This window comes from Onychostruthus taczanowskii, unplaced genomic scaffold, assembly GCF_017590055.1.
Source record: "Onychostruthus taczanowskii isolate IOZ18803 unplaced genomic scaffold, ASM1759005v1 scaffold6, whole genome shotgun sequence".
Classification (NCBI taxonomy): domain Eukaryota; kingdom Metazoa; phylum Chordata; class Aves; order Passeriformes; family Passeridae; genus Onychostruthus; species Onychostruthus taczanowskii.
The window spans coordinates 12,275,218-12,302,273 of record NW_024503679.1 but is presented as its reverse complement, the minus strand read 5'-3'; the positions used below and the strand labels follow the sequence as shown (position 1 = coordinate 12,302,273).

The 27,056-nt window shown below is 43.4% G+C and overlaps 1 protein-coding gene across 1 annotated transcript; it reads right to left on the bottom strand.

The window, feature by feature from the left end:
- Positions 1-232: 232 nt before the first annotated feature.
- On the bottom strand, positions 233-26,467 carry SV2B (synaptic vesicle glycoprotein 2B). The gene is made up of 12 exons (XM_041418720.1): positions 25,984-26,467; positions 15,838-16,018; positions 15,080-15,231; positions 13,086-13,219; positions 12,257-12,346; positions 10,039-10,149; positions 8,847-8,935; positions 7,969-8,133; positions 5,263-5,396; positions 4,338-4,538; positions 1,914-2,073; positions 233-889 (listed from the first exon to the last, which is right to left on the bottom strand). The coding sequence occupies exons 1-12, from the start codon at positions 26,465-26,467 to the stop codon at positions 706-708; spliced, it is 2,085 nt and encodes a 694-aa protein (XP_041274654.1). The 3' UTR covers positions 233-705.
- Between the last annotated feature and the right edge of the window lie 589 nt (positions 26,468-27,056).

Below are 27,056 nucleotides of genomic sequence, written 5' to 3'. Positions count from 1 at the left end.
AAGTAGGTGTAAATACATATATATATATATATATATATATATATAATTATTTAGATATTTCTCTTTCACAGCAAGGAGGTGTCTAGTGATTCCCTGTGCCCAAGTGAAGACAGTAAAGGGCTTTGAAGCTCTGAGTCTTCTGAGACAGCCGAGCACCCACCCTCACATCCTCGAGAACCCAGGACTCTCGCTCTTGCAGGTGGGTGGAGTGGTAATCCCAAAATCAAGACACCTGGGGCCCGTGGCCACATCTGCAACTCTCAGCCCTGTTGCTGGAGCTCACCTAGAGCAGGCTGGTTACCTGCCCTGCCCAGATGCTCCGTGTGTCTGAGCAGAGCTGACGTGGATGGCCAGGCAGGAGGGTCAGGTCTGTCCTCCCGTGTCACACCCACGCGGGCACGGAGCTGCTGCCTGCCTCTGGCGTCCTTGCAGGGGATGGACAGGGACGGGGGGCCCCCAGCATCGGCAGGGTGGAACCCAAGCTCTGCCAGGGTGTGTGGGGGCTGCATGCACCAGTGGTGGCTGTAATAAGGTCAGGAACGATGGTTTTGTTTAAATCCCTCCGGGTTCCTCTTTCCCTCTGCCGTCTCGCTTTAAGGTATCGACAGAACAGTACAGAATGAACATTTTGCGTTTTCCAGACATAGCTCTTTTTTGTTCTTCTTCTACATCTGCCCCCCCACAAGCCCCCACGGCCTCTGTTGCTCACATCAGGACCTGCTCTCGAGTCTCTGGCAGGCGCAGAGCAAGCAGGCCACCTCCAACCAGAGCGGAGGAGGCCAGAAGGATGGGAACCACCTTGGTTATCCCCACAAAGGAGGAGAAGATGGAGTTCCCCAGGATGGCACCAAACTTGCAAAGCCCATTGAGGATGCCAAAGGCTGTTGCCCTGCGGGGAGGAGAAGCAGAAAGCGATGGTTAGGAGGCAGGTTCTGGCACAACTACACAAGGTTTGGATGGGTAATTTTGTGAATGCTCTTATGTTGCTCGGGCTATGCTTCTAGCAAGTAAAACTGGGTGGAATAAATAAGTAGATAAATAGATGCAGCTGTTTTGCATGTCTGTGTGAATGAGGAGAATGTCTGTATGCACTCATTTCTCCTTTTCATCTTACCTTCTCCCTAGAGTGGCCCACTCTGTCAGCCTTTTCCCTCCCCAAAGACAGCAGGACAAAATCTGCTCTAGATCTCCTCAAAGCCCTTCCAAGGGCTGCCTGGAACTGGGCTGTCATCAGAGAAGGAAACTCAGCTCTCCTCTAAATTCTGTTTCACCCAGAAAGTAAAGCCCACTACTTTTAATGTACAGTCCCTCTCCTCCATTTCTGGCTTCCCCCAACAGTCTGAAAAAGGCAAAAAGGGGCTTATAGTGGTGTAAGGAAATATTTAATCTGCAGGACATTGTCCCAAAATCTCCTTCCCGATGTCCCAAATTACTCTGTGTACATGGTTTTCTCCTGGTTTTGGATGGGAAGGCTGCCCCAGTGATGAGCCATGATGAGAGGATGGGGATGAACTGTGAAAAGCCAGACCTCCATGCACATCCATGAAAATGACAGAATACTTCTTTCATTTGGTGCTTTAGAACTAGTTGATCTTTAAGGTCCCTTCCAACCCAAACCATTCTATAATGTCATGATTCTATCATTCTTTGATTTATCAGCTCATAATTTCCATATGCCCACATGATCCCTGTGTTCAATGTACCACGCTGAACTTTTTAAACTTTTAATTTGCAGAATTATGCTTGCAAATGTCTGTCCTGACCCAGGATCACACATCCCTGAAGGACTGGTGAAAGCAAAATAAATAAAAATACACAGCTCCCCCACCTACATGTCTCTAGGGCGACTTTTTCCTTTGGGGACAAAGAGGACCAGGTAGAGGGTGGAATAAAAGGAGAAACATTCTGAGCACCTTTTGTCCGTGGGGTAGAGCTCCACGGTGATGACATCCAGGGCGTTCCAGGCGGCGATGCTGGCCCCGCAGAAGAGGCACTGCCAGCCGATCATCGCCGACTCGCTGTTCCCAAAGAACAGGAAGAAGCAGCACACGGCTGAGATCAGCATTGAGCCGCCTGCAGGGGCAAAAACCAACAGAAAAACACTGGCACCAGCATCCCCTGTCCACAGCTGAGCAAACACTTTGTTAAAGATGGCTTTCAAGTGATGGCGTTTCGTCCCAATAAGTATTAAATCTGTGAGGATCCAAAAACACCTTGATGCTGCCTATCTGTCATTCTCTGGTGCTGGAAGCCAGACTGGAGATGTTCTCAATATCCACCTGATCTTGCTGATAGTCCTGCTCTACAAAGACTGTGAAGACAGGCATTTCCAGGCAGGCTTCCAGCATCTCAGACTTCCAGGTGGACCCAGGAAGAGCAGAGACAAATAAACATGAAAGTCAGTGAGGAGGAAGCATCATTGTGAAGGTTTTTCAACTTGAGATTCAAGTGATAAACTTGTGCATTTCATATCATATCATTTGACAGATTTCTAGTCCCAATTAGGATAATTTACAGTCACTTGTATGAAGCACTTGAGGTCTCTTTTAATTATAAGAACATCATTAGATTTCATGGCACATTTGCACAGGAGCCATAATTTTATGAACATCACCGAGGGAGAAAGTGAGAGCATTCATGCTCAGTTAGGCAGAGTTCAGATTCAGAAATATTAATAGCTACATCACTGCTTTCTACCCCATTGGGAATTTTCAACAGAAAGTTGAAATTTGGGAAAAATCAAACCATTTTTCACCAGGATGTTCTGTTATCACTGAAATATCTCCATTTATTACCAGGAAAGCAAACAATTTTCTCTGTTGTTTGCTGGTTTTGGAGTCAATTTAGCGCCGTCAAAAATAATTTGGAAGCTGAAGTGGAACTGAAATGCTTTAATTTGGACATTATTTTGCATCTTGCCACTGTAGTGGCCTGCCTAAGAAAAACTGCTGTGAAGGACTCCTTGTCCACTTCTCCTCCATGGTACAAGGCCAGACCACATCCCCACAGTGTGGTGTGGATAATCCCCCTGCTGCAAAAGCCCAGCCCAGCACTGGTGAGGGCACCAAGAGATCTGCTGTTTTGCACAAGAGAAGGTTTGGCAGGACGTGATAAAAATGAATTGAAGCCCCAGCGAGGCACATAACACAAAGGAGAAATTCAGTTTTCCTTTTAAGCTGACCAGAAATAATATGTTCGACAGAGTGATACAGGTGGGACGCCAGAAGGCTCTTTCAATTGGAAATTCCATAGTGAAACGTTTCAGCATGTCATTACTAATTTTTGTCCTGTTCTCTTCTTTTTGCAGGAGAAATAAGCATTTAGGGCTCCAGCTGTCATCTCAATTCCAGATGAAAATGCTGAAATGCTGACATGTTTGCAGGATGGACAATCTGATTTTCATTCAGCTTCCTCTAATTTATTTCTCACAGACCCTCTGGTTTGTTTGGGTCTTTTTCAAATTCACATGAATGCTCATTTTCCCTCAGTGTAAATTCCTGAGACAGTCATCTTGCTCTACTTTAACCTGTCTGAAGGTGAGGCTGAGCTAAACCTTCCCTCTGTTCTCAGAGGAGAGAGAAGAGCTCAAGAGAGTGATTCATCCCTTACCCCTGAGCCACATCCCTGATTTTATTACCTTCCTTTGGCTGTCCCCCAGGGCATCATTCCCAAATCATGGGATGAGAGCAAGGTCTGAACCCTGGAGGCTGCAACACCAGCAATTCCCAAAGTATTCATAAAGCTGATACGGTGATAACTTGATAACTTATTCCCACGATGCTAAAGGGTGGCTCCTTTCTTGGCTGTGACATGGTCAGTTAATTTACCATATGCTCTCTGAAGCTGCTTGTGCAATCATTTGAAAATCAGATAAAAAACAAAAAGAGGGAACTCCTAGGCTGTCAAGCTGCCACATCAAATAACTTTTGTGAATATTCATTGCTACAAGCAAAATGTTCATTTATTTATACACAGGCTTTGGACTTCAGCAGCAACTCTACAGGACCAAGAGGCCCTTTTTTAGCTCTGACCCTGATTTGCTGAGCACTGCTAAAACATGGAGGATTTGACACAAAAGGCAACATTTAAAAATAATAATAAAAAAAAAAAAGATGTTACAGACACAGAAAAGCAGGGTGAAGAAAAGGTGAGTAGGTCAGTTACTCACTGCCATGGATCACCTGCCTCACCCTCTAGTCTTTATCCTTCTTCTCCTTTTGTTTTGGGGATGACTCATTCCCACCAGAGCCATGCCAGGGTGCAGACACACTGAGCAGGGCTCTTAGCAGGGGTGTGCTCCACCCTGTCCTGCCCCACCACCCATTGCCCCCACTCACCAATCATCTTAATCCTCCCTATTTTGTCCATGAGCAGAGCAGAGATGATGTTGCCTGGCAGCACAGACAGGCTGCCCAGGAAGCTGACCAGGTAGATCAGAAAATCATTGTCCTCCTCAAAGTCGATGTGGCAGCCTTCCTTCTCCTTCATGAAGGTGCTGTTGATGAGCCTGCAGTTGATGAATTTGTGTTCGTAGAGATCTGTGAGGGAAAGAGGCAAAGGCTTGACCCTGCTTGGCTGAGCTCTCCCCATACAATAGCAAGGACCAAACCAAAGACCCAAGAGAAGTTTCTCATCCAAAGGAAATGGCCAGGGAGTATTTATTTCAGTGGAAATTTATTAGAGTGGCAAAGTCTAGCTGAGTCTTTGGCTCCTGGTAGATGCAAGCTCATAAACTCATTTTATTTGTGGAGTATACTCAGTGTACTGAACCAGTATCCCCATGCCACAAGGACAGGGCAGTGCAGGCTTTGGTTTTTATAGCATAATAATTTGTTCTTTATTAGAGTAGAAGTTAAGAGCTTTCTTTGGTATAAATTAGTGACGATTTTACTGCTGATGATCTTCAACTGCCAGTGGCTTGAAATTATATTTTTACTGAGTGGAGCTGTAAAGTGCTGAGAATTTTGCCATTACTTTAACCTGCCAGGGCCTGAGCACAGAATTTTGCATTTCCCATAAAGCACTCAGAGACACCAGAAGCCATGGGGTTAAAATCACTGATGGAGCCACCTGAAGTCTCTTTCCAAATGCATGCCACCCTTTTCCTCCAGCATCACTCTCATTACCCAGCACACACTCAAACACACAGATCCCTACCATCCTTTCTCCCAGAAAGCAGATAAAAGAGTTCTAATAAAATAGTTTTCTGATAAAAAAAAGTTCCTAGTTACAGAGATGACACTGCAGCAGGAGTCCCATTACCAGTGTTATAAAAGACAGTAGAGATGATGGTGCAGTTTTCAAAGAAGGTCTCACTGGATCTCACATCTTCAAAGTAGCAATCCTCAAACAATGAATCCTCAAATCTCACTTCCTTGAATTTCATGCCAATAAATCTGTGGGGCAGGAAACAGAACTTCACTCTGTGTTTTAAGATATTTTCTACACTATAGAGTGCGCAGTGGCTGTTTCAATAGACAGAGCACTAATTCTAATTTCTAGTGTCATTTGCAGAAAAGGTGTTGCTTGAATGCATAATTCCCTCCAGGTCCTTCTGTGTTTTATTAGAAGAGAAGAGTCTGAAGAGTATTTTTTTTAAAGAGACATGGATCTTTTAGGATTTGTGCAGTTTTTCTTTTCCTCAAAATAATCACATCTGAGAAAACGTGCTTCTAAAGCTGAGGTGACACAAATCCTCTCGTGTTCAGTCCTAATCTGTCTGAAGATGACAGAATTCCACTCAATGCAGGGCATTTCCTTCATGAGCTGACCTTGCTGCCTTCCTTAGTCTCCCCCTTTCTCCATCATAAATAAAACCAGACATTATCAGGAGCCTATTGAGCCATTTGGTGAAAGGTTTCTGACAGTTGTTTAGACTCAAAGTGATTTTTTAAGTGAAAATGCAGTAGGGATTCTGGAGAGAATGGGGAGATTATCTGAGTTCTGCTTGTAACCATCTCTGTTTGAGGTTTATTACTTATCATGTAATGAAAACAGATTTCACTAAAAATAATAAACTGTGTCAGGTGATTGATTTCTCCTCTGATGGGAAGCGTGACATGTCTGACCTGGCTGCCTGAAGGATGACACAAAATTGATTTACCTGTGAGATTTTGCAGGAACACTGAGAAGATGTATTAGGTAATGCACAGACATGTTTAGAAGATGTAAGGAGCTATTAAGAACAAGCATTATTGCTCCAGTTAAAGAGGCCATGACTGTCACCAGATGAAAAAAAGCCTTCTAACATACTCTGCAGCTTAATTGAATTGAGCACTTTTAACACAGCGTAACGTGATGGTTGTTTACACCTTTAAATGAGCACTGCAGGGCTTCTTGACTGAGCCTACTAACAGAAATTATTAATGCACAAAACACCACAAGAAGATTATTGAAGTGTTTTGCTCCATGTAGAGAGTCTCACAGGTTACAGCAAAATTTAAGCTGTTCTGCATTTGCTCAGTGATGTATTTACCTGTGATGTATTTACTCCCAAAGGCTGTTAAAACCTGTTTTCCCCCTGCAGTTTGCTTTCTTAACACCCAACTTCAGAAGACCCAGACTCCATGACCTGGTGCTCCATGGAGTTTGAGCTCACAGCCAAGGGCTGCAGAGCAAACACAGCCATAAACCATACTGAGATAATTTCTGGGCATTACTGCAATTTAGCTTGATGAGGTTTTGAGTATTTGAAATGGAGAGGGCCAAGGGGAGAATAGTGATTTACATCAAGTTTTGTGTCTTCATCCAGTCAGGTGCTGAGTATCTTTAATTCTCAGTGGAGTTAGTGAAAATTCAGTACCTCCTCAGTGGAGTTAGTGAAAATTCAGTACCTCCTCATAAGAAAATGTCATAAGAAATGGCATAAGAAAAATGTCCCCAGTCCCTAAATTTGACCAACATCCACTTCTCACCACTTTCTTTTGGGAAACAGGAATTCTGGGGCTACGTTTGCATCATCAAGCTCAGCTCCTTGTTGCAGGGAAGGTGTATGGAAGGACATGAGGACATGCTGGGGACCCCCACCAATGTATATCAAATATGTAACAAGGAAATGGTTTCTGAGGGGATTGGAACAACCTGGCTGGGCAATGAGGTGTGGTTTCAGCTGTGAAGATTAAAACAATAAGTGTTTTGTGTAACATTGAACATGGGGAGGAGCTCCCTCCAGCAAGGCAGCTGGAGCAGCATCCTGTTAGAGCGATGAGATCACAGAGGGATATTTTTCCTTTTTATTGGGATTTTGAATAGTACTAATGGAATGACCAGGATTTACACTGCTGTGCAACATAGAGTGATTGGTGTCCAGGTTGGACACAGAAGAAAAACAGGACCAGCCCAAATAGAAGGAAAAAAGGAAGGAAAACGACAATGTTCTGCTAAAGCAAATGCACTGACTCCAAAACACTAAAAGAGAAGGTGACTCGCTCATCTGTGGGGAGACAGTGACTGCAATGGGAGAAGCACCCCAGTATGGCCATGGCCAAGCTTGCACTAATGGGCTGCAGGATGGAAACTGCGGTAATTCATATAGAGGACATCAAGAAGAAATATCTTTTTATTTTGAAAATACAGCAGCAATTTCATTACCAGTGGCTGCCCAAGCCCAGTAGATGTCAGTGTGGGCTAAGGAAAAAGAAGTCATCTCTGCAACCAGGGCTGCCCAGCACGGCCAGGCGGGCACTTGCTGCCCTGATCCCAACACGGGGCTGCTGGATGGAAACAGGACTCCTCGCAGGCACCCGCTGGGTTCTGCAGAAGTCAGTGACAGAGGCAAAGTAGGTGGAAAAAAAGGATTAAAATAATATTTTCTCTGTCAAAAACTGCCTCTGGGACTTGAGAGATTTAGATTGAGTGTCCAAAAGACCAACAGAGGAGTTCAAGTTGATGCAAAATGGAAAAGAAAGAAAGAGCTTTCTAGAAATTTATTTCAGTTCAAATACATCAAAGCAAATTCTGTTCACTTACTTGTCATTCCTGTACTCCCCATTTCTATGGATCTGGTTTTCCAGGGTGAAATTAAAGGTGAAATGGGATACTTCTTCCTCATCAAAGATCTTCACTCGGGATTCATATGCCTCGTCTTGGAAATAGCGGATCATGTCAGGGAACCAGACAATAAGGCCATAGTAACTGCAGCAGGATTGGGAGACACATCAGGGACACAAGATTCTTCCAAAGATCCACTTCACAGCTTGAAAACTTGTTAAACTCCAAATGTGAATGCATGTCTGACACAAATTCTTGCTCAGTTCTGACACAGGACTGAGCAAAGTGTTTCTGCACTCTAAGCACCCTGCTGATCTCAGGAGCATGTTAATCCATTCCCCTTCACTTGAAGCAGGAGAATTCAGTTCCCCTTGGCTGGGGAATACAGAAATTTGCTGACCTTCCTAACCATTAAATTAGCAGAGAATAAACAAACTGGGCTGATTTCTGTAAGTGTGCAATTCAAGTGAAAATTAGACAAACTTTACCTGCAGTTTAGATTTAGACTCCCCTGAGTGGTTTTGTTCTAGACTAAGGAACAGCTGAGAGCCTGGTAGGGTTGTCTTTTTTGTGGGTGTGTGGACAAGATCAAATGAAAGATCTAAAGGTGAGAAAGTCAATCAATTACTGTGCTACCAACCACTTCTCAAGTCCTGGTTTGTTCAAAGCACCTTGTACTTCATATAATGCAGTCAGATTGATCAATATTTGTAGGAGAGCAAGGCTAAGTTCACAAAGACTCTTTAAAATAAGACCAGGATTAATTTTGTAATAGTTTATTTACATGTTTAAATAACTATTCAGACTCTGAATAGTGCTTTAGTTTCCTGAAAAATATAAAGAAGTATCTTCCTTACCTTAAGGCCATTGTAAACCAAACCACAGCCAGCATCAGTGTGTTCATCCTGTACTGGGCTGTTAAACAATACAGCACATTGTCCCAGACCTACAAATCCACAAGAAGGAATTAGCTGCCAGGACACCCCAGCAGACACTTGACAGCTTAATTTCTGAGTGCATCATAAACCTAATGTCAGAAAAATGGGTTCATTAGAGGAAGGTCAGATGTGTGGCTTATATTCAGTGTTTTTTCAAAATTATATTTATTGAGTAAATGACTTACGAAAAATCACTTATTCAGCTCAGTGCCAGAGTACTTGATCTGAGCCCTCTGTAATGAGCTGGAGTGCATGATCAGGGCTGGGTATGAGGCAGTGTCTCTCTCAGGCTATATCAGCAAATGTGGATATGAGATTGTTCTCAGACCTTCAGACAACTTTATCTTTTCAAATATATGTATGGTGTCAGGAGTGCTTTCAAACTGAGATCAAAAGCTCTCTGAAGAGCAAAAGCCCAAACACAGCTGGCACTTCAGGAGGTATAATATGAAATCAGGTAGGGATGAAGCCAAGCAGGAGGCAAACCAAGATCTGCTCTTGACTCACTGCAGAAAATGCTGCCAAGAACATGAGGAGATGCAGCTTCTTATCTTGACATGAAAGTATAGTAATAGTATAGCACCTGCATTGCTATTAAGAACTCTCCTTTATTTTCAGCTCATCCTTCAATACTAGAAGTTCTAGCCAGGTTTTCCACAGTCTACAAGGGTGTTAGGTGAGCAGCATAGCAGGTGTGAAAGGTTAAATTAGCCTAGGAGACATTATAACATTCCTAGAAACTTGGTCTCAGCAGGAACAAAGAGCAAACACTTTCTGCCTTCACTGCAAGTGGAAATTTCACTTAGGCTTGGGGAGAGAGAATCAATATTTATCTGCTCAGGAGGAGAGCCAAGTGCTTGGCTGTCCAGGGCTGTGGCTGCTCCTGGAAGCTCTGCATTGCTGGATGACAGTGATGTTCACAGGGGCATTTTGGGGCCTGGCTGGCAGCGTGGCAGCTTGCAGGTGCACACATCTGCACAGAAAGTGCAGTCAGATTACAGCTCTTTGTAAAAACCAAAATTTCTGAGGTGAGAGTCAGGGTTTCAAGGTACAATGACCTGAAGCAAAGAGGCACTGGAGCACTGTGTGAAGTTTTTTTTCTTCTCTTTACCTGTTTTAATGTAGTCGTGATTCTGACCAGCCACCGCTGGTACCAGGTCCCTGTTGAGCTCTGGATTTCAATAAATTCATCTACTTGCTTTGGAGTTTTGATATAGGAAACCTGGAGAAAAAAAAAAAGGAAAAAAAATTGGACTGCAGTTTCTAGAATTGATCTTGGGTGGATTTAAGTTCCACTGTCTTCTGGGCAATGTTTCCACCTAATAACCCCTATTATTTTTTCCTTGAAAGTTAACATTAGCAATTGAGCTCATTGACTTAATTACAGCAAGAAACTATTAACAGAAATAAGCCTTGCTTCCTTCTTTTCATCTATCCCTTCATCCCCTCTCTCTCTCCTCTTCCATGAAATATTTTAATCATGTATATCATATATATTATAATCATATAATACCATGTCCACTTCAATCTTTCATTTGCTATCTAACATACCTGTATACTACTTCATTTATCTATCTTCAGATTCCCACAACAAATTAGGACTCAGAAAGTACAGTAAAAATTATCTCCAAGATCAGCCACTTGTACCCAAACTGTGTGGATTTCATTCTTCTAAGACAACTAGCAGGAATATCTCATTCAACATCTTTTAAATAGCACTGACAGAACTTCTATGACAAATGATTGTGTAGATGGGAAACTTTACAGCAGAAAATGTATCCTGCCATCAAGTGAGCCCACACAATGCAATCAGTTTGCTTCACCAAAAGTCTGAATTTTCACTGCTGAATACCTGAACTAGACTGCTCAGGAAAACTTACAAATGTATACCAGTAAATATTTGCTTAGTAAATTTAATTAAAGGACATATTCAAGGAAAACAGAACTGTTTGTATACACATGGAGGAGGCAAAAATCTGCTGAATAAATTTCTGAGTGTGAACGAGCGCCTTGGCTCAGCTCTGGAGTCTCCACATTCCTCTTCCTGGCACTGATTAAATGTCAGATCTGGGAACTGTCCCATACAGGCTGACTCACCACAAACTGACAACTTCTGGCCTGTCAGAAAAGCACAAACCCTGACAGTTTGTGCCACACCAGGAGCACTGATCACCCTCCTGTGCCAGTACATCGCGGCTCCTGGAGGTGCGACCCGAGCTCAGCTCCTGCACTGCAGTCATGGCTCTGTTGCATGGAGGAACGAGCACTAATGGAGGCTCTACAGCTGCTCCTTCATTCTCCTACTCAGCTCAGACTCTCCTACTTTGTGAGATATATATACATATTTAAATATATTTATATTTGAGCTTCATTTCCCAGCTCAGCGTTACAGCAAAGCCAGTGATGGACTTGAAGAAAACTTCTCTCTCACCATTGCTATCAGGGCTTGCATTACTCAAATGGTTGGTAGCCTAAAAATAACACATGCTCATTAAGATCCTACATGAACCTGAGCATGCACTTGTCATGCTCAGATATGAAATTGTGTTTTCCTTGAAGATCACTCCCAAGGGGCACAATCTCCTGACAACCCTTCTGAACATGGAGTGTTGCTTTCCTTCTTGATCAAAAATACATGTTTCACACAAAAATCTCTTTTTTCCCCCATCCTTTAAAAGCATGTGTGCTCTCATCTTTAAAAGAATAAATCAAGAGTACTTCCCTGGCTGGCTCACCAGGATTTTAACACTGAATTATAGTAATTTGCTGCTAACACCAGCATAAACCTTTCCTCTGATTTTACTTTAACGACTCTGCTGGTGTGACCTTTTTCACAACAAGCAGCAGACCAGTGAGTAATAGCCACTCATCCCACTTTCCCTTGGAGAGATTAAAGACTGGATATGAGGCAGGTGGAGTTTGGAAAGCTCATTAGAAAGTACGTGAAGTTTAATCAGACTTTGATTAGAAGCCAGAATGGAGAAAGTAGTGACTCAGGTCTCCCACATGGCTAATATGTCTCTTATTTTGTTTTAGTCTCTTAGAGTAAGCCAATTAAACATGTGCATAATTGAGAAATCACTGGTCTAAAGGATGTAGAGTAACACCAGGAATGAAGAGTACTTGCTGCAATTGACAGAATTGATTAATTCTTGGAAAAACAGACTGGCATCTAAGTTTAAACACACAAAATGTTTCTCACAGTCCTTTTTCTGGTTGCTGGGGGAGATATTACATTGAAAGAGTACCGAGGAGAAATAAAGTCATGCTGTGGTGCACTAAGGAGGGTATGTCCAGCTTTTCTTACCCAATGGCTTTGCTCAACTCACCGTAAACACCCGCTCTGGCTCGCCCTTGGCCCGCATGTTGGTGTCATGGACTTGCTTGAGAATCATCCAAGCTTCATCATGTTTACCAATCTGAAAACACCAAAGAGAAGGAAAGCAAGTGTTCAAGCTCCCAGCTCTGTAATTTATCAAAACACAGTGAGAAAGCAATTCTAGAGGTCCAGCATAGTAGAGAAGCACACAGCCTGGGCTGCATGAAACCCGAAGAGCTGAAGGCATGGTTGGTATTCACTGAGTGCAGCATCTCTGTGCTGGAGAAAGGAATTGTCCTAAAACTGTCTGAGGCAGAAAAAAGAGCCAGGGATAGAGCTTTAAAAACAGATGAAAGAAGAGGAGATGGATGAGGAGAACTGGACTCTCAACCCAACTCTGCTAAAGACTTGCAGGCTTGAACTATGTATTGCTATATTTCCCATCTGTGAAGTGGAGATACAGAAACTTAAGATTTCTGAGGTTTAAGTATTTTACTCTGTGAAATGTACTTTACCCTTTGCTCTACCACCAGGATTCAGTAGTACCATGCCCAAACTCTGTGAGATGTTTTCAAAGTGCTTTGTTGGACAGATAAAATTCCCATCTCTCCCTACCTTCCTTCTGTACCCCATCTGGCAGTGACACACTAATGATCAGTGCCTGACCCCACAGTCTGCAATCTTTGGGGTTCAAGCAGTCTGTGGAGCTGGCATAGACACACAGGAGTGGCTTTGCCTCTGAGCTTGTGCTCTGTGTGTTTGATGGGACAAAGAAAGACAGACAGTGACACATTAGGGACCTGCTATCCTCTGCAGATATCAGAGATGAATCATCTTACCTCCAGCAGAAACCGCGGGCTTTCAGGCATGAATTTCAGCGCCACCAGGGAGGCGATACAGGGCAGAGCACACACGAGTACAAAGACTCTCCAGCTGTGGAAGTGGTACTTGGTTCCCATACTGAACCCCCAGCCTGGAAACAGCAAGAGCCAACAAGTGAAAATACTGACCAGGAGTTCTGAGTTTTTCTCTGCTCATGCAGCTCAGAACTTTGCAGCTCTGTATGACATGAGGACAGGTTGAAAGTTTGCTGTTCTTAGTGCTGGTGGCTCTTGGAGCTTCGATGGCGTGCTCAGTAGATAGCAGCAAGTTCATGTTCATTACAGAAATTGGAGCATGCTCAGGCTCTGCCTTTTAAAAACCTTCTTTTATCTTTGAGTTTAGAAATCACCTAGTGATAGCAACAGCTCAGAGCAGCTGTAGGCAAGTAAGGCTGGGAAATGGTACAGGAATAAGGGCCATAATTGATCGCTTCTCAGTGATGTTAGTGAAGCTTTTCAAAGGTTAAATCTCTGATCTGAGAGGCACAGTAGAGACAGCTTCTTTCCATCTCCTACATCACATATGTATTTCACATTTCATGGAAGTGAGCAAGAAAAGCAAGTTTATTTTTTTCAGACCTACAAAACCTGAGCTGGGGTTCAAAATTAAAACGTCAAATTCCTAATCCTGCACTTGAGATACTCTTCTCCTGCTTTTTTCCTGGTGTTTGACCAAGTTAGGTATTCCCCTGCTAGGAACTGGAAAGTACAGCCTCATTCTCTTACATTGCTCCATTCACTCTCTCTAGGCTCAAATCTCATAAGGAGTGTTTAAATAATCTTTTTTCTATAAAAAAATTTATTCACATAATAAGGGAATCATCAAGCAATGCGTTTTGCAGAGGTCTCATCTGAGCCAGTCATGGTGTTCTAATGATTTCACAAAGTTCCAAAAGAGTAGGTGGAACACTGGAAATCAAAAAAGAAGCTACAAAAACACAATATCAAAAAGTCATCTGAAAAATAATTGTAATGTAAATAACTAAGAGCTTTTAAAAGCAAATGTTGTTGCAGTTTAAAAAATTATTTCTACCTGAAACCACTGCAGTAAGTTTACCTATTTCTTCCAACAGTCTCTGTCATGTCAATCAAAAGCATGAATATTTCTTTATACTGAGCATGCTTTAAATGTGCTAAAAATGAAATGATGGATAGGTAAATGTTAGTGGTTTCCTTTGTGGGTTTTGTGAACTGTCCTACTTTCCTCAAACAGGATTTTGCAAACAGCTGGTGTCACTGAATACTGGGGGAATTAATCTTTTCCAGTAGATATTTGCTTCTGGTGTTTTCCTAGGTTATATACACAAGTTACAAGGAATTCCACGTGACATGCAGACTTTTGCTTTTCTGAGCACAAGTAAATTTCAGTTTACAGCCATCTACTTTTTCATTCCCACTTCTAGCTGAGGGTAGGGAACCCATTCCACTCCTACATCCATTTAGGTGAAGGCAGAAGTGACTTCAACCCATCACATGCTGGGCAGATTTGTCACCAGGTACACAGCCCTGACAGTGTGGACACTTGGCTAAGGGAAAGCACATGTGCTGGCCTCACTGCTGTCATCCACAGCATCCAGTAATTCCCTGATTAAAGTTGCTTATTTTTGATAACTGGATCAATTTTTGCCATATAATCTCAGTCAATTGTTTCCCCGAATGAGCTGACATTTAGATTAAGAGCTCAGGCTCCAGCAGTGTAATTTAAGGGATGCATTTGAGGCTTTAGATGGAAAGCAACCCCATTCAGTCCTATCTACAGCCTTAGTATCCATCAGTCAATCGCGCAGTCAATTTATGAGACCTTTTGTGAGTACTTCAGGTATCTATTATTTCAAATATTTCAGTGATATTTGTGCTGGGATATGTAAGAACTGTCACTACCTGTGCAAGGGTTTGGGGTGGTGTAGTGGTGTAGGAATGTGGTGGTGTAGAAAATCGAAATCACAAATTACCGTAATGTGGGATGATGCTCCAAGCCATTGCTGAGGCATAAATGCCACCAATCATCCAGAACATGCAAAGCCAGCTCAGGTGTTCCCCCCTCTTCTCACGAGAGAGGAATTCAGAGAAATAGGCAAACACGATGGGGAGGGTGCCCCCGATACTGAGGAGAAAAAACAGCACATGAGAAAAATGAGAGTCTGCTTCAATGTCTTTGTGGTTAGGATTGCATGTCTAATGAGGGAAGGTCACACTCACAGATGGGCTGCTCAGAAGTGAGACTTGGAGGAAAAATGAAAATCTCTCTTTGGCTGGACTGGTCTTAGACATCAAAGATGAACAAGGTCCTTCTTATGCTCTAAAAGCTGAATTTTCTGTAGTTTGTACAAACCCAGAGTAATACCCTGCTTTTCACTTAAACATCTCCTCTTGTTATTTCATGATCACTCATTTTAGGCAGGTAAAATACAGGCAGCCAGTGGGAACTGCTGAGGGTCTCATTGGAGGCCTTGGAGGTGGGCATTTTTCAGTCTCACCCACATTTCTGCACAGTTTGGGCAGTACCAGAACATCAATGACCAAACTTTCCCACCACTACAGCTCTACGGGTCAAGCGTGAGGTAACACAGCCACACATCCTAAATGGCAATGCCATCCCATCTGGGCACCAGGGATGCATCTCCTGAGCACCTTTCCTTGTCCCACCCCACACACCCACACTGCCCAGCTGTGCTGGGGCTCCCCCAGGCCAGATTCACCAGGTACCCACCCGAGGCCTGAGATAAGGCGGCAGAAGAGGAAGAATCCATATCCCTGGACGAAGGAGGAGAGGAACGCAAAGGCAGCATTTATTGCGAGTGATATCATGAGGCATTGCTTTCTTCCCAGTTTGTCAGCAAGGCCGCCCAGCAAGACAGCCCCCACCATCATTCCTAAGTAGACTATCAAGCCTGGAAGGGAGAGAGACAGTCAGCTTGTTAACAGCGTGGAAATAGCACACAGTGTAGAAGCAGATTTGGAAGTGCCCATGTGGCAGCTGATGTTGTCCTGGCATATTGTGCAATAAAGTAGAGATACTCCTAACCACCCCAAATCTCAGACACCAGAAACTCTGCCCATTGGTAGGACAGTAATTTTCCCATCTTGTGCCTGAGAGCTTGCATCACTTCAGGAAGTATGGACATACCCTCATTTGACCAGACCCACATCTTTCCTTCCCAACCTCGCTGCTCACATATCCCCTGCACGTAAGCAATGGCCAGGCATAAGCAGCTTAGGATGCACGTGTCCCAGCTATGTGCCACCAACAATACAACAGAAGTCTGATGTCTTAACTCCTCTGACCCCCCTGAGTGCAGTGGGGTGGAGGATGCGTAGGGAGAGGCTCTGTCAGGCTGCTCTGTTTATGCTCAGAAAGCTGTGAGAGCAGAGACTGATGAAGCATGGCTAAATCTCTTTGCAGTGTTCCCTCTCTTTCACTCTCTGCTTTTCCCAGCTGTATCTGAAAGGATCAGTCTGCTACCCAGACTCACCTCGAGTAGCTCAGCTACTTCCTTTGCTACTGAGCCAAGATCTGGTGTCTAACTAAAGGACAGCTAACTCAAGAGTGCAGTCTTGATCTGAAAATTTCAGGAGAAGGAAGAATCTAAGGCTTGTATAGAGTTATCTCTCTAACATTGTTGAGAAAGGTGGATTCTTCTTTTTAACCTGACTTCACTAGATTTTCTACTTTGGGGTCCTCAAAGACAGTCTCACTGACTCATTTAGTGCCAGGCTGAATAGGAGAGAATGGATTTCCACCCCGGGCAGTCTCCCTGTATCCTGCTCAGTTTCTGCTTGCCACTCTCCTGGAGAACATGGCAATTGTCCTTTGCTCTTCTACTGCCACTGCTGCAGGAGGGCCACAGATTTTATTGCCTTTTTTTAATGCAGGTACCAGTGTAAATAACACTAAGTTCATAGAGCTCAAAGGTTCACGAATATATTTTTTTCATTTATTTTATCTACTTTCCAGATATAATTCAGAAGAAATTGGTTGCAACCATGGCTTTTCCTGGGGAGCACAGAGGTACCAGAGGCTGCTCCCAAGAATACTCCTGCATCATATCAAACCCCATTGACAGGATTGTAGCCTGTGTCTATGGGCTGCACAATCCTGCTGTGGAGATCCTGATGGGGCCTAACCACCACTGGATGTGATCCAGATGGGCTGAGCTATTTCAGGATGGAGAACATCTGCCTGCTGGAAAGCAGAACTTTCTGCTTTCCCTGCAGGGCAGGGAGGTCTTGAAGGAAAGGGATGATGCTTGAGATGTTTGGAGACTGGGGACATGTCAGGTTCAAGACCCAGCTGAGCAGGGGTTGAAGGAAAGCAGCAGTGCTCCCTGCATCCCTGGCCCCAGCTGAAGGCATCAGATGCTGAGCAAGTAAATACACTGCCTTAATAGCAAACATTCCTATTCACTGATTGAAGAAATACAGCTAAAAGAAACATTTTTCAGGCATGGTTGACTCTTTGGAGGTTCATTCCTCACCTTGAACCAAGCTTGGCTTCTCTTGAGAGCCAACGCTTTCACCAGGTTCTGTTCTGTCAAATACACTTGGAAAACAAGGTGGCAATGAATGTTTTTGTAATTTATTAATGTTTAAACAAAACAATCAGTCTGGTGGCTGAAGGCAGCTCTGTGCCATCCAACTGAGGGCTAATGCAGAGTTATCTGGCAGCTGATCCTGTCTTCCTTTTGATTGCAAATGCCTGCACTTGATTTAAAATGCATTACTAAATTAAAAGCTATGCAGCAGAGACCCATTGCAGCATTTGAAGGACACTTGTGTCACATTGATCAGACGTGGAAAAGTTTGGATTTCTTAAATCTCTCTATTCCACAGTGGGGTCACCTATCTGTGAGTGAACCTTTTCAATCCACACAATGTCTGAAGGGCAGGATTTGTGTGTCAAAGGCAAAAAAATCTGTTCTTGTCTGTTAAAAGCTTTTGTACCAGAACTGTGGAGCTGGATTTGGCCAATTGTACCTCCACCATGAGCGTGTGGCTCTGTGCAACCAATCCTTGCCCTCCCTGCCCTACCCTCCTGATCCAAGCTGTCCTGGTGAGGAGATCTGAATATGTGTAAAGGTTTCAGGTACTGAACTCAAGAGAAGATACAAACACATCTCAGAGACTGGGATCTCTATTTCTATTAACTTTGACCTCCAGCTTGTCCACTGAAGTGCAAATTACAAGGGTGAGCCAAAGCAAAAACAGTTTCAGTCCAAAAACTTCCTGAAGGAAGGATCTTAATGCAGTGCTGGATGGCTTAATGCTTTTACCCTGGCTCCTGGGCCACATTTAATGGAGCAACTCTGATGGCAGCCAGCAGAAGGAAGTGATGATAAGCCCTGTATCTACTCACTGGTGCATCACAGCCACCCATCTGACAGTGAGCCCTGCCAGCACTGCCAGACCCTGGTGAGGAAGAAAAAATGATCTGCCAAACTTTTTTTTTCTTTTTTTTTTCCCTTTTTGTTTTTTCCCCCACTGAGAAAATCCCTGGATGGCAGATGTTCATCCAAATCCTCTTAGTAATGGAAAATGTCTCAGGTCGGGAGGAGGTGGAGGAGATTCTTACTGCTTTCTAGCTGGTGTTTTACTGCAGTCACTGGTGAGGGGCAGCCTCTTGTCTGGCCAGAAGAGTGGGCTTGGTATGGGATGTGGCAGTGCTTGAAACTCAGCATCAAGTGGAGCTGCTTTTGTAAGCAAACCCCTGCAGATTCTGACCAAGGAGCTGAAACTTGGGATGGAAGGGAAGATTGGACCTTTGCAACAAAGCATCCATCACACAGTGAGCAGAGAAACCACAGCAGAGCTGTTAATGTCACAAACTCATCTACAGGGTGTTGCTTTAATTAGCTATTGTATATGATAAATCAATTGATGCATGGTCCCTCAGAAATTTAAAACAATAAAAATCTTTGGAAAAGGAAAGAGACAACCAGAGACTGTCTACTTAGCCAGGTTTTGAGGGAAGGATCCTGGTTATGGAAATAACAGCTTCAGGGTTGAAACAAAATCAACAGAACACTTCCTTATCATGGGGAGGTGGATTTTTTTGGTGAAGACTGCATGTTCTGGCCAATGTGATTAAAATTTTGAGGTAGCTGCTATAGAACACTCTGTCAGCTGATGGATCTCAGGACCCAGGGTGCAGAACAACGTCTGCTTTGCAGATTGCTGTGCCCTGGATTGACAACAAGGTGGCAGGGACCCAGGGAGGAGTGGAATAGTCACTCAAACAGCCTCTTTGCAGGGAGACAATCTTCCAGAGAACACAGTGATGGTTGCTACCTCTGGAAAGATCCAGCTCATGTCAAGGAAACTAAAATTTTAAGGAGAGTTGGACCAAGAAAGGTGATCCCAAAATGGTATTACTTTTGCTGGGCTAGTTCTGTCCATCAAATATTCTACAGTACAACATTACAATGGTCTGCACCAGAATCCTGACTTCTTAACTTGGCTTCAAACCACAGAGACTTAGACTGTGCTAGGAGGGATCAGCTTCCCAATTGACACATAAGGTGCTCAGATGAAATGTTAAGGGCAACTCTGAATAAGCCATTATTTGCAGGCTATTCCACAAGTCCTGGAATATAATGAATGCCTGTGGGAAAGTCTGCAACAGCCTCCCATAAAATTGGTGGAAAACCAAAGAGCTGAAATTCTATGAATAAATTTTGGGTTATGACTCATCCATTGCTGAAGTTATAAGGAAAATATGTGACCACTGACTGGGCTTACTCCCACTAGAAAAGGGGTAACATATTTAGCATTTTCACACTAAGAAATTTATTAGCCTTTACTGAAATTGTGTGCTCTGTATTAGACAGGAATTTGAAGTTAAAAGCTGAAGTTCTAGGAATAAGGAAAGGAATATACTGCAGATACAGTATATGGATCTGGGTGTGCTAAACTGTATTTTTATTGCTTCAATATAGTTAAAAGTAGACTTCTAAGGGTTTAAGGAAAAAAAAATTCAAGATTTACCTAAATCTGCATCACAAGCGTGAATTTTTCTTATTGTTAGTTAATGGGATTAAAGTCCTTAAAAAAGAGGTACATCTAGAAATAATCCCTTTAAAGACAGGACAAAGACTTGTGGAATAAATAGAAAATTTAAGCTATTTGAGCCAAATAGCTCACTGGGAAGAATTAGTCCCAGAGTCCTTGGGGTTGTCAGGGAGGTAAGGAAGCTGCCTGGGCCCAGGGATGGCTCTGGCTTGTGTGGAGCCAGTAACCACAGGAATGGGAAAGTTCCTACCTTACTTCCAATCCCAGGCCAATACCAGTAAAGCCCTATGGTAAAAAAAAAAAAAAGAGGCTCTTGAAGAGGGAAAGCATTTGGACAACAGAAAATTATTAGGACCTTTTATATCTTGTGGTTCAAATTGTAATAAAAACAAAATTAAAATACTGTTACTGGTGTAGAATCTGTTAGAGATACACCTTATGGACACAAAGAAAATTTTGTGAGTCAGGTCTGGACAATCTGGGAGATGGATGTGGCAAGGCAGAAGATCCAATTACAAGTAATTAAAAGAGAGAAATAAAGTAGTGATAGTGCTGACTCTCTTGTACCATAGTGATGGGAGGGTCTTGACAGAGGATGAGCTGAAGGCTGGTGCTCTTTTTTTCCATTCTTCTTGCAATTTTCAGTCTGCTCTTCCTTGTAGGTTTATTAATGCTTTCCCCATGAATCAACTTGGCCTTTTGAATTGAACTCAAAGGAAAAGCTGATCCTGCGGCACTCTCCTTGTTGGTTAGCACAAGCAGTGAGACTCCTTCTGCAGCCAGCGCCTCTGGCACTGAAGGGAATCAGCCATGGCAAAGGCAGCACTCCATTTTGGGAGATCTGTGTGTGGATATTGGGCATATCTGGCTGCTGGGATGGAGGGGGCTGTGCAGCTGGCGTGGGGTGGGTGGGTGAGCCCGTGGGGCTGCGGCACAGCCGGGCTCGGCGCTGCCAGTGGGGCGTGGGTGGTGTTTACACTCAGCTGGCTTCACATCTCCCCATGGGACTTGTCCAGCACCACAGCATTCATGGGACCATCTGGTTCTCTCCACCCAGCCCTTCTGCTAAAGCAAAGATTTCAACAGAGGAGCAAAACAAATCCTTTTCTGTCCAAAAAACCTGTTCTCAGACTAGAACTCATCCGATGAAATTCCCACAGTGTTTACAGATGGGGACACAGCCATTCATCCCCATATCAGACCTACACAAAATGTGGGGTGTTCTCAAATCACAAAAGCACCTTGATTTTTTTTCCCTACTGCTCATGGTGATGATACTCCTTGGGCTGAGCATTTCCAACCAAGAGCAAATTTGCAGCCAGGAATCCGTGCCTGACAAGGGCAGGTCTCATCAGGGCGTGGTGGCTGCTGAGCTGGGGCTCCATGGCCAAGGAGGGGCAAAAGAGGCAGCAAATAACCATGGCAGAGCAAGGGAGCCATGGCTGGGCTTGTCTGTGCTCAGACAGAGAAAAGAAACTAAGTGGAGAAAAGCCATTGAGCTCTGCAGAGGGGATTAGGATTTACTCTCATATCAGGTGAATTCAGGTCAATGGGAAGCTGCGACCAGATTTTATCTCAGCTGATAATAAAACATCCTCTTCACACAACTAAAAGCAGGCATGCTGTACACATTCTATTTAACCTGACTCACATAGCCAAGCTTGAGTTGCTACATAAAAGCATAATTACTTATAGGATCTATTTTACTGGCTTTTTTAATCCAGCATTGTGAGGTTAAGAGTCTGTAATATTATATTCTCCTTAAAAAAATTATTAATAAATCATAAAAAGGAGAAGGGAGCCTGAAAAGGCAATTTTATTCTCAGCCTTGGTGTAGCTGTTTTACAGTTATGGGCAAAGCCCTTAAAAATTTCCTTGTCTCAGTTTAGTGAACTGTGAAATGATGATAACACAACTGCAGCTGTGGGATCTGGGAGGGCTGTTGCTTTAGCTATGCCTTGAGTTTTTTATATGCAGCATGTGAAGAAGTTTAAAACATTACTATGTCATTATCTTTTATACTTGTGTACTTACTGCTCTGTGCTTGCAAACATAATATTTAGTCCTCTAAGAAGTGATTTATAGCATGTAAAGATATATATTTATAGGATATTTCTCCAAATAATGATACTGTGTACCTGTCAGCAAACATAAAAATACAAATTTTATTACTCTTTTGATTATCCTAAGCATATTAAAAATAATGTTTCCAATAGGCTGTATCATACTGAGAAGGAATATTCTGTCTCAGTAAATTTAAGAATTGAATTATTATTTTGACTACTGCTGACGAAAGCTCAATAAAGTTGATCTCTCAAATAAATATGTAAAAATAAAGTTGTTACATGTTAACAAACTTATTCTTAGCAACTCATAAGTTGATTAAATCAATGTGCTAAAATATGTATACTGTTGTTTCTTTTATTTTTGTTGGGTTTTATTTTTTGTATTACCCCTGAAATAATCTTTAAAATAGCAGTTCTCATAATTGAAAAACTCCAAATACGTATTTTGTCCCACTCAGGATATTTAGGGCTAAAATAGCTGTTAATTTGCATCTGATGGTGAGATGTTTATTTTCAGAATGAAATGTAAACGTTTTCTAAGACGTGTCATATCCATTTCACACATTTCATGAAATACTGTGGGCATCTGTTTATTTGCAATTTTTGCATAATTTGGCCATCGTTTGCCTGATATTTTCCCATGACTGCTTTCCAAGGGACAAAAAATATGCAATATGCAGAGTGTTTAATGCAAAATGTCCTTTTAACAGAAGCTGAACTTCACTAAATTGGTCTTTAGGAGGCATCTGCTTTATTGCTCTTATTTGTCCCTTCCTATTTCTGCTGGAGTTTGATTTTTCACCTGACTTATTTCCTTGTTTTTCCCTCCTGGCCTCTCTTGTTATGGCTGAGCCCTCCCTCGTGTGTTTAAATGTTAGCAGCTGCCTGGAAGTGACCTTAACTGCTCCTGGGAAAACCTGGTTATGTTTCCTTAGCAAAAACTGGGGAGATAATCGGTTCCTTGGGAATAAACACGAGCTTATCTGTGGATGTTTATTGGTACATGGGGATAAGGCAAGGAGCGGTAGCTTATGTGTGGATAATATCCCTGCTTCCCTAAAACCGTGGGATAACTGGAGGGAAAGCTGTGCCTGCTCTAATCATCCCTCCTGTGCAGACACTCTCGTGCAAGGCTGTCACTGCACATTAGAAATTGAGGTGAAGGCTCTTTGATTACCACCAAATCAATCTCCACTTGAACCCTGATCAACATGCACTGCCATAGACCACCAAGGGAATGGATTCACAGAGGGACATGAGCTTGTCTTGGACACTCTGAGCTTTGTGGGAGATACATTTTTTTCTAGCTGCAGGTGGATGGGAGCCGCAGGTATCCTAAGAAAGATTTTGATGATTTTGTTCTTGTCCCCATCAATAGAACTTCCTCAGCCTTCCCCTTGAGAAGCTGATATCTGCTGTCCTTATGCCCCAGATGCTGAGAAAAGAGATGAAACCTAGCAGAGGCAGTATTTGGGACATGAGGCTGTGCTGGAGGCCGGGCTGCACCCACACCTTGTGTCCCTGCTCTCTGTCAAACCTCCAACACCCTCTTCCCTGCTGCTGCCACCCTTCATTTGGCAGAAAGGTTTCCTTCCCCTCTCCAGACCCAGAGATCTGCACTGATCCCTTCCTATGCCCTCCAGCAGCCCCCTACCCACCCCAGGTCCATCACATTCTTTTCTTGATGCCTTGGGTACTCATTACTCACATCAGAGCACTGCTGGGCAATGTGAGGCTTTCCAAACCATGCTTAATTCATTTTCACAAAGTCACAAACCTCAGACCCAGCAGCAGAGAAATGTCCAGCAGACAAGAAAGGGTGTTTAACAAGTAAGGTGGACTGAATCAGAGACCTGCCCCATGTACACCACCAGTCAATAACAACTGCATGCTGCCATAACCACCCACTCTCCTCCCTGACCCAAACTAAGATGAACCAGCTTTTATTGTTTTAAGAAAAATTCTTTTTTTTCCTCCATAATGAAGGCATGAAATAGTTTGAATACAAGCAGATTGACAGTAGATCCCCCAAACAAACAAGCTAAGGACAGGAGAAATTGTTCAGTAAAATCAGGTTCTCACAAACAGTGTTTGAAAGTGGGCAGGAAAGGCAGCAAGGAGAATTCTCTTCCCCTCATTAGCAGTCCCAGATTAGCTCTGAAAGTGCGCAGGAGGCTGGAGCTGGGATTGGATACGGACCCAAATGTCTCCTTGCTTATTCAGAGCTTATCAGAACACTCTGAACTTTCAGCCTTGCAAATGTTGAGCTGGAAAAAGCAGAACACGCTCTCTGGGGAGATTTCGTGTTCATTTTTACCTGTGGTTGGGCCAGAAATACTTCAAAGATAGATTTCCTTGTGACATTTGAAGTTTTCTCATTCAGAAGCCTGCCAGAGCTTGAGCTATACAGAGGTAGATATTTATGGGGTCATAGTTTCAGAGAATCTCAGCTTTCATAGAGTCACCAAAATAAATGACCTGCTTTTCAAAAAAGGTCTCATCACTAAAAAGACACCAAGCCTTGTGTCCCACAGGGAGCTGGTGAATTCCAATGTCCCTTTGAAATCAGGATCTAATTGTGAGAGGTTTGCTTTTAGATATCTGACCGGAGATATCTCGAGCTAGAAATTTTAATGGGTTTGTGAAGCAAAAAAAGTTGCTAAAGTCTTTAAGGTACAAAAGTCAGTACAGACCTGGCTAACTATAGAAAGAAGCATCCCAATCCTCAAGTTCAAAGAAAAAAGGGAGAAACAGAAAAGTGAATATGACCTCAGTACACCAAGAGGAGAGGTTTATATAGGGATAATTATCTATTGTCTTTGTCACATGAAAATAATGTCAATAGAATGAAGTCAGTGGCTGCGGTCTAGTCCCAAATCTGCATTTTCCTTGCATCAGGCACATTTTCTGGGCCAGCACGAATGACCTAGAGTCCCTGATGATTCCCTGCAATCACAGTACGTGTCCTTCAAGACACACTCTTTCCCTCCTCAAGCAGTTATTCCAAGAGCTATTTTATTTCCCTTCCAGATGCTCTGTCCTATTGTGTGGCTGGCTCTCACTACAGACCCTGCTGGATCCTGTCCTGATTCTTGGAGATCTGGGAGGCTTTGCTGTTTTGGCTGATGGAATTTGGCTTGCCTATTGTTCAAGGGAAAAAATTGTTCGTCCAAACCTTTCCACCCCGTCTCGGTCCCAAAAAATAACTAAGCCTTGTATTTTGACCTCAGGGAGATGTTGGTAGTGATGCAAAAGGGATGTTGCCAGTAGCCTCAGCTTTAATCTTCATGCTGCACTTTAATTGCATTCCAAAGACCTAAAAAGAAGCCTCCATTGACTAAATCTGATCCAGGACATATGAGCAAACTGAGAAGTCAGCAGGCAGAAGGAACTGACTGCACAGTTGATTTGCCTGTTGGGACTTTGGGCTGAAGAAAAGGGAAACCAGTAGTTTCTAACAGCTTTGAATTTTGAGTCACTAGATTCACCTTTAACTTTTCACTTATTTATCCTTGAACACCCCTTGAAGTTTTGCCCTGTGGACCTGCAGACTGTGGCCTGCCTTGCCCAGATCCTGGCTTACCAGGCTGGCACATTCTGGTACAATTCTGCTGCTCATCACCTTGTGAAACCCTCCTGAGTCAGATCCACCCAGGCATGACTATGCATGACATACAAGACAAGAAGAAAGTCATCAGAAGATCCTGAAATCAGCTGGTCACCAAAAAAAGGTGTCCCAGCCGCTTCTCGTTGCATCAGAAGAGCTGTTTGCCAGTGGCACTTACCCAGCATCCCTTTGTTGGAACTGGACAAGCACATATCCTTCTCAGCACTGGGAAGAACAAATCCAACCACAAACACCTCCACCCCATCTGCCATCAGTGCCAACCCTAAAACAAAGAAGAGAGTCCACTGGAAGCGTCCGTGGCCACACTCCTCAATGATGTTCTCGTACTGGTGGGCGAGTTGCTCCTCATCCTCCATCCTCTCGGCCATGAGGTCAGCACGGTCTCTGTACTCATCATCCACAGCAGGGGCTCGCTTCTTCTGCTTCTCTTTAATGTCATCTGGGTGTGGGATGCCTTGGTACTCCCCCTCATAGACCTCATCATCCTCATCGTGGCCTTCTGTGACATCGCTCTGGGCATCCTCTTCCTGCGCGGGCTCATCCCCGCCCCGGTAGTAGCCGTCGTTGGGTGTGTCGTAGCTGCCATCCTGGTACCTGTAGTCATCTGAGACCTGGTTTGTGTTTCTATATCCACCATCCATTCTGAACGGAGAGTTCTAAGTGCTGCAGGTCACGGTGTAGATATTCTAAAATGGGTACGGATTTGTGCAGTTTCGGGTGCTGGTTACTTGAACATATCTTCTCTCCACTCTTTGGAACTGATGGGATGCTCAGCTTCCCAGGCTTGGAAGGAGAATTATATTTAAAGGTTCTCTTTGACAGAGTCTCACGCAGCTTTTGGTAATGCTTCACTTTTCAGCTGTCATTTGTGACTTGCTGGCTCCTGTGCCTTGGGTGAGAAAAGCTGCTGTCTGGGGAACAGCGAGGGAACAGAAAATTGCACAGCCAGGGAGCTAGGAGGATTTGACAGGTTTTTCCTGATTCATTGTGGTGCTGAAGGTCATGTCCTGAGAAAGAGGAAACAATAGCAATGAGACAGCAGTAAGCTTGCAAGCACACATGCACTGAGTTTAATGTCCAACGTTTTGAATATGTGCTTTTCCTTTGAAAAAATACAGCAACAGAGGAATGTTTTTGCATCATCAAAACCCAAAGCCTCAGAAAAAAACAGAGCATTAAAATGTACCAAGTTCAGTGGGAACCCGAAGTAGAATGTCAAGTACCATGTGG

Excerpts from the sequence above, each read along its gene's own strand:
- SV2B (XM_041418720.1), bottom strand. The coding sequence starts at position 26,467 with ATGGATGGTGGATATAGAAACACAAACCAGGTCTCAGATGACTACAGG. Across the intron at positions 13,220-15,079 it reads GAGCATCATCCCACATTACG|GCTGGGGGTTCAGTATGGGA; the intron begins GTAATTTGTGAT and ends TGCTGTTTCCAG. Across the intron at positions 12,347-13,085 it reads GCCCGCGGTTTCTGCTGGAG|ATTGGTAAACATGATGAAGC; the intron begins GTAAGATGATTC and ends TGGTGTTTTCAG.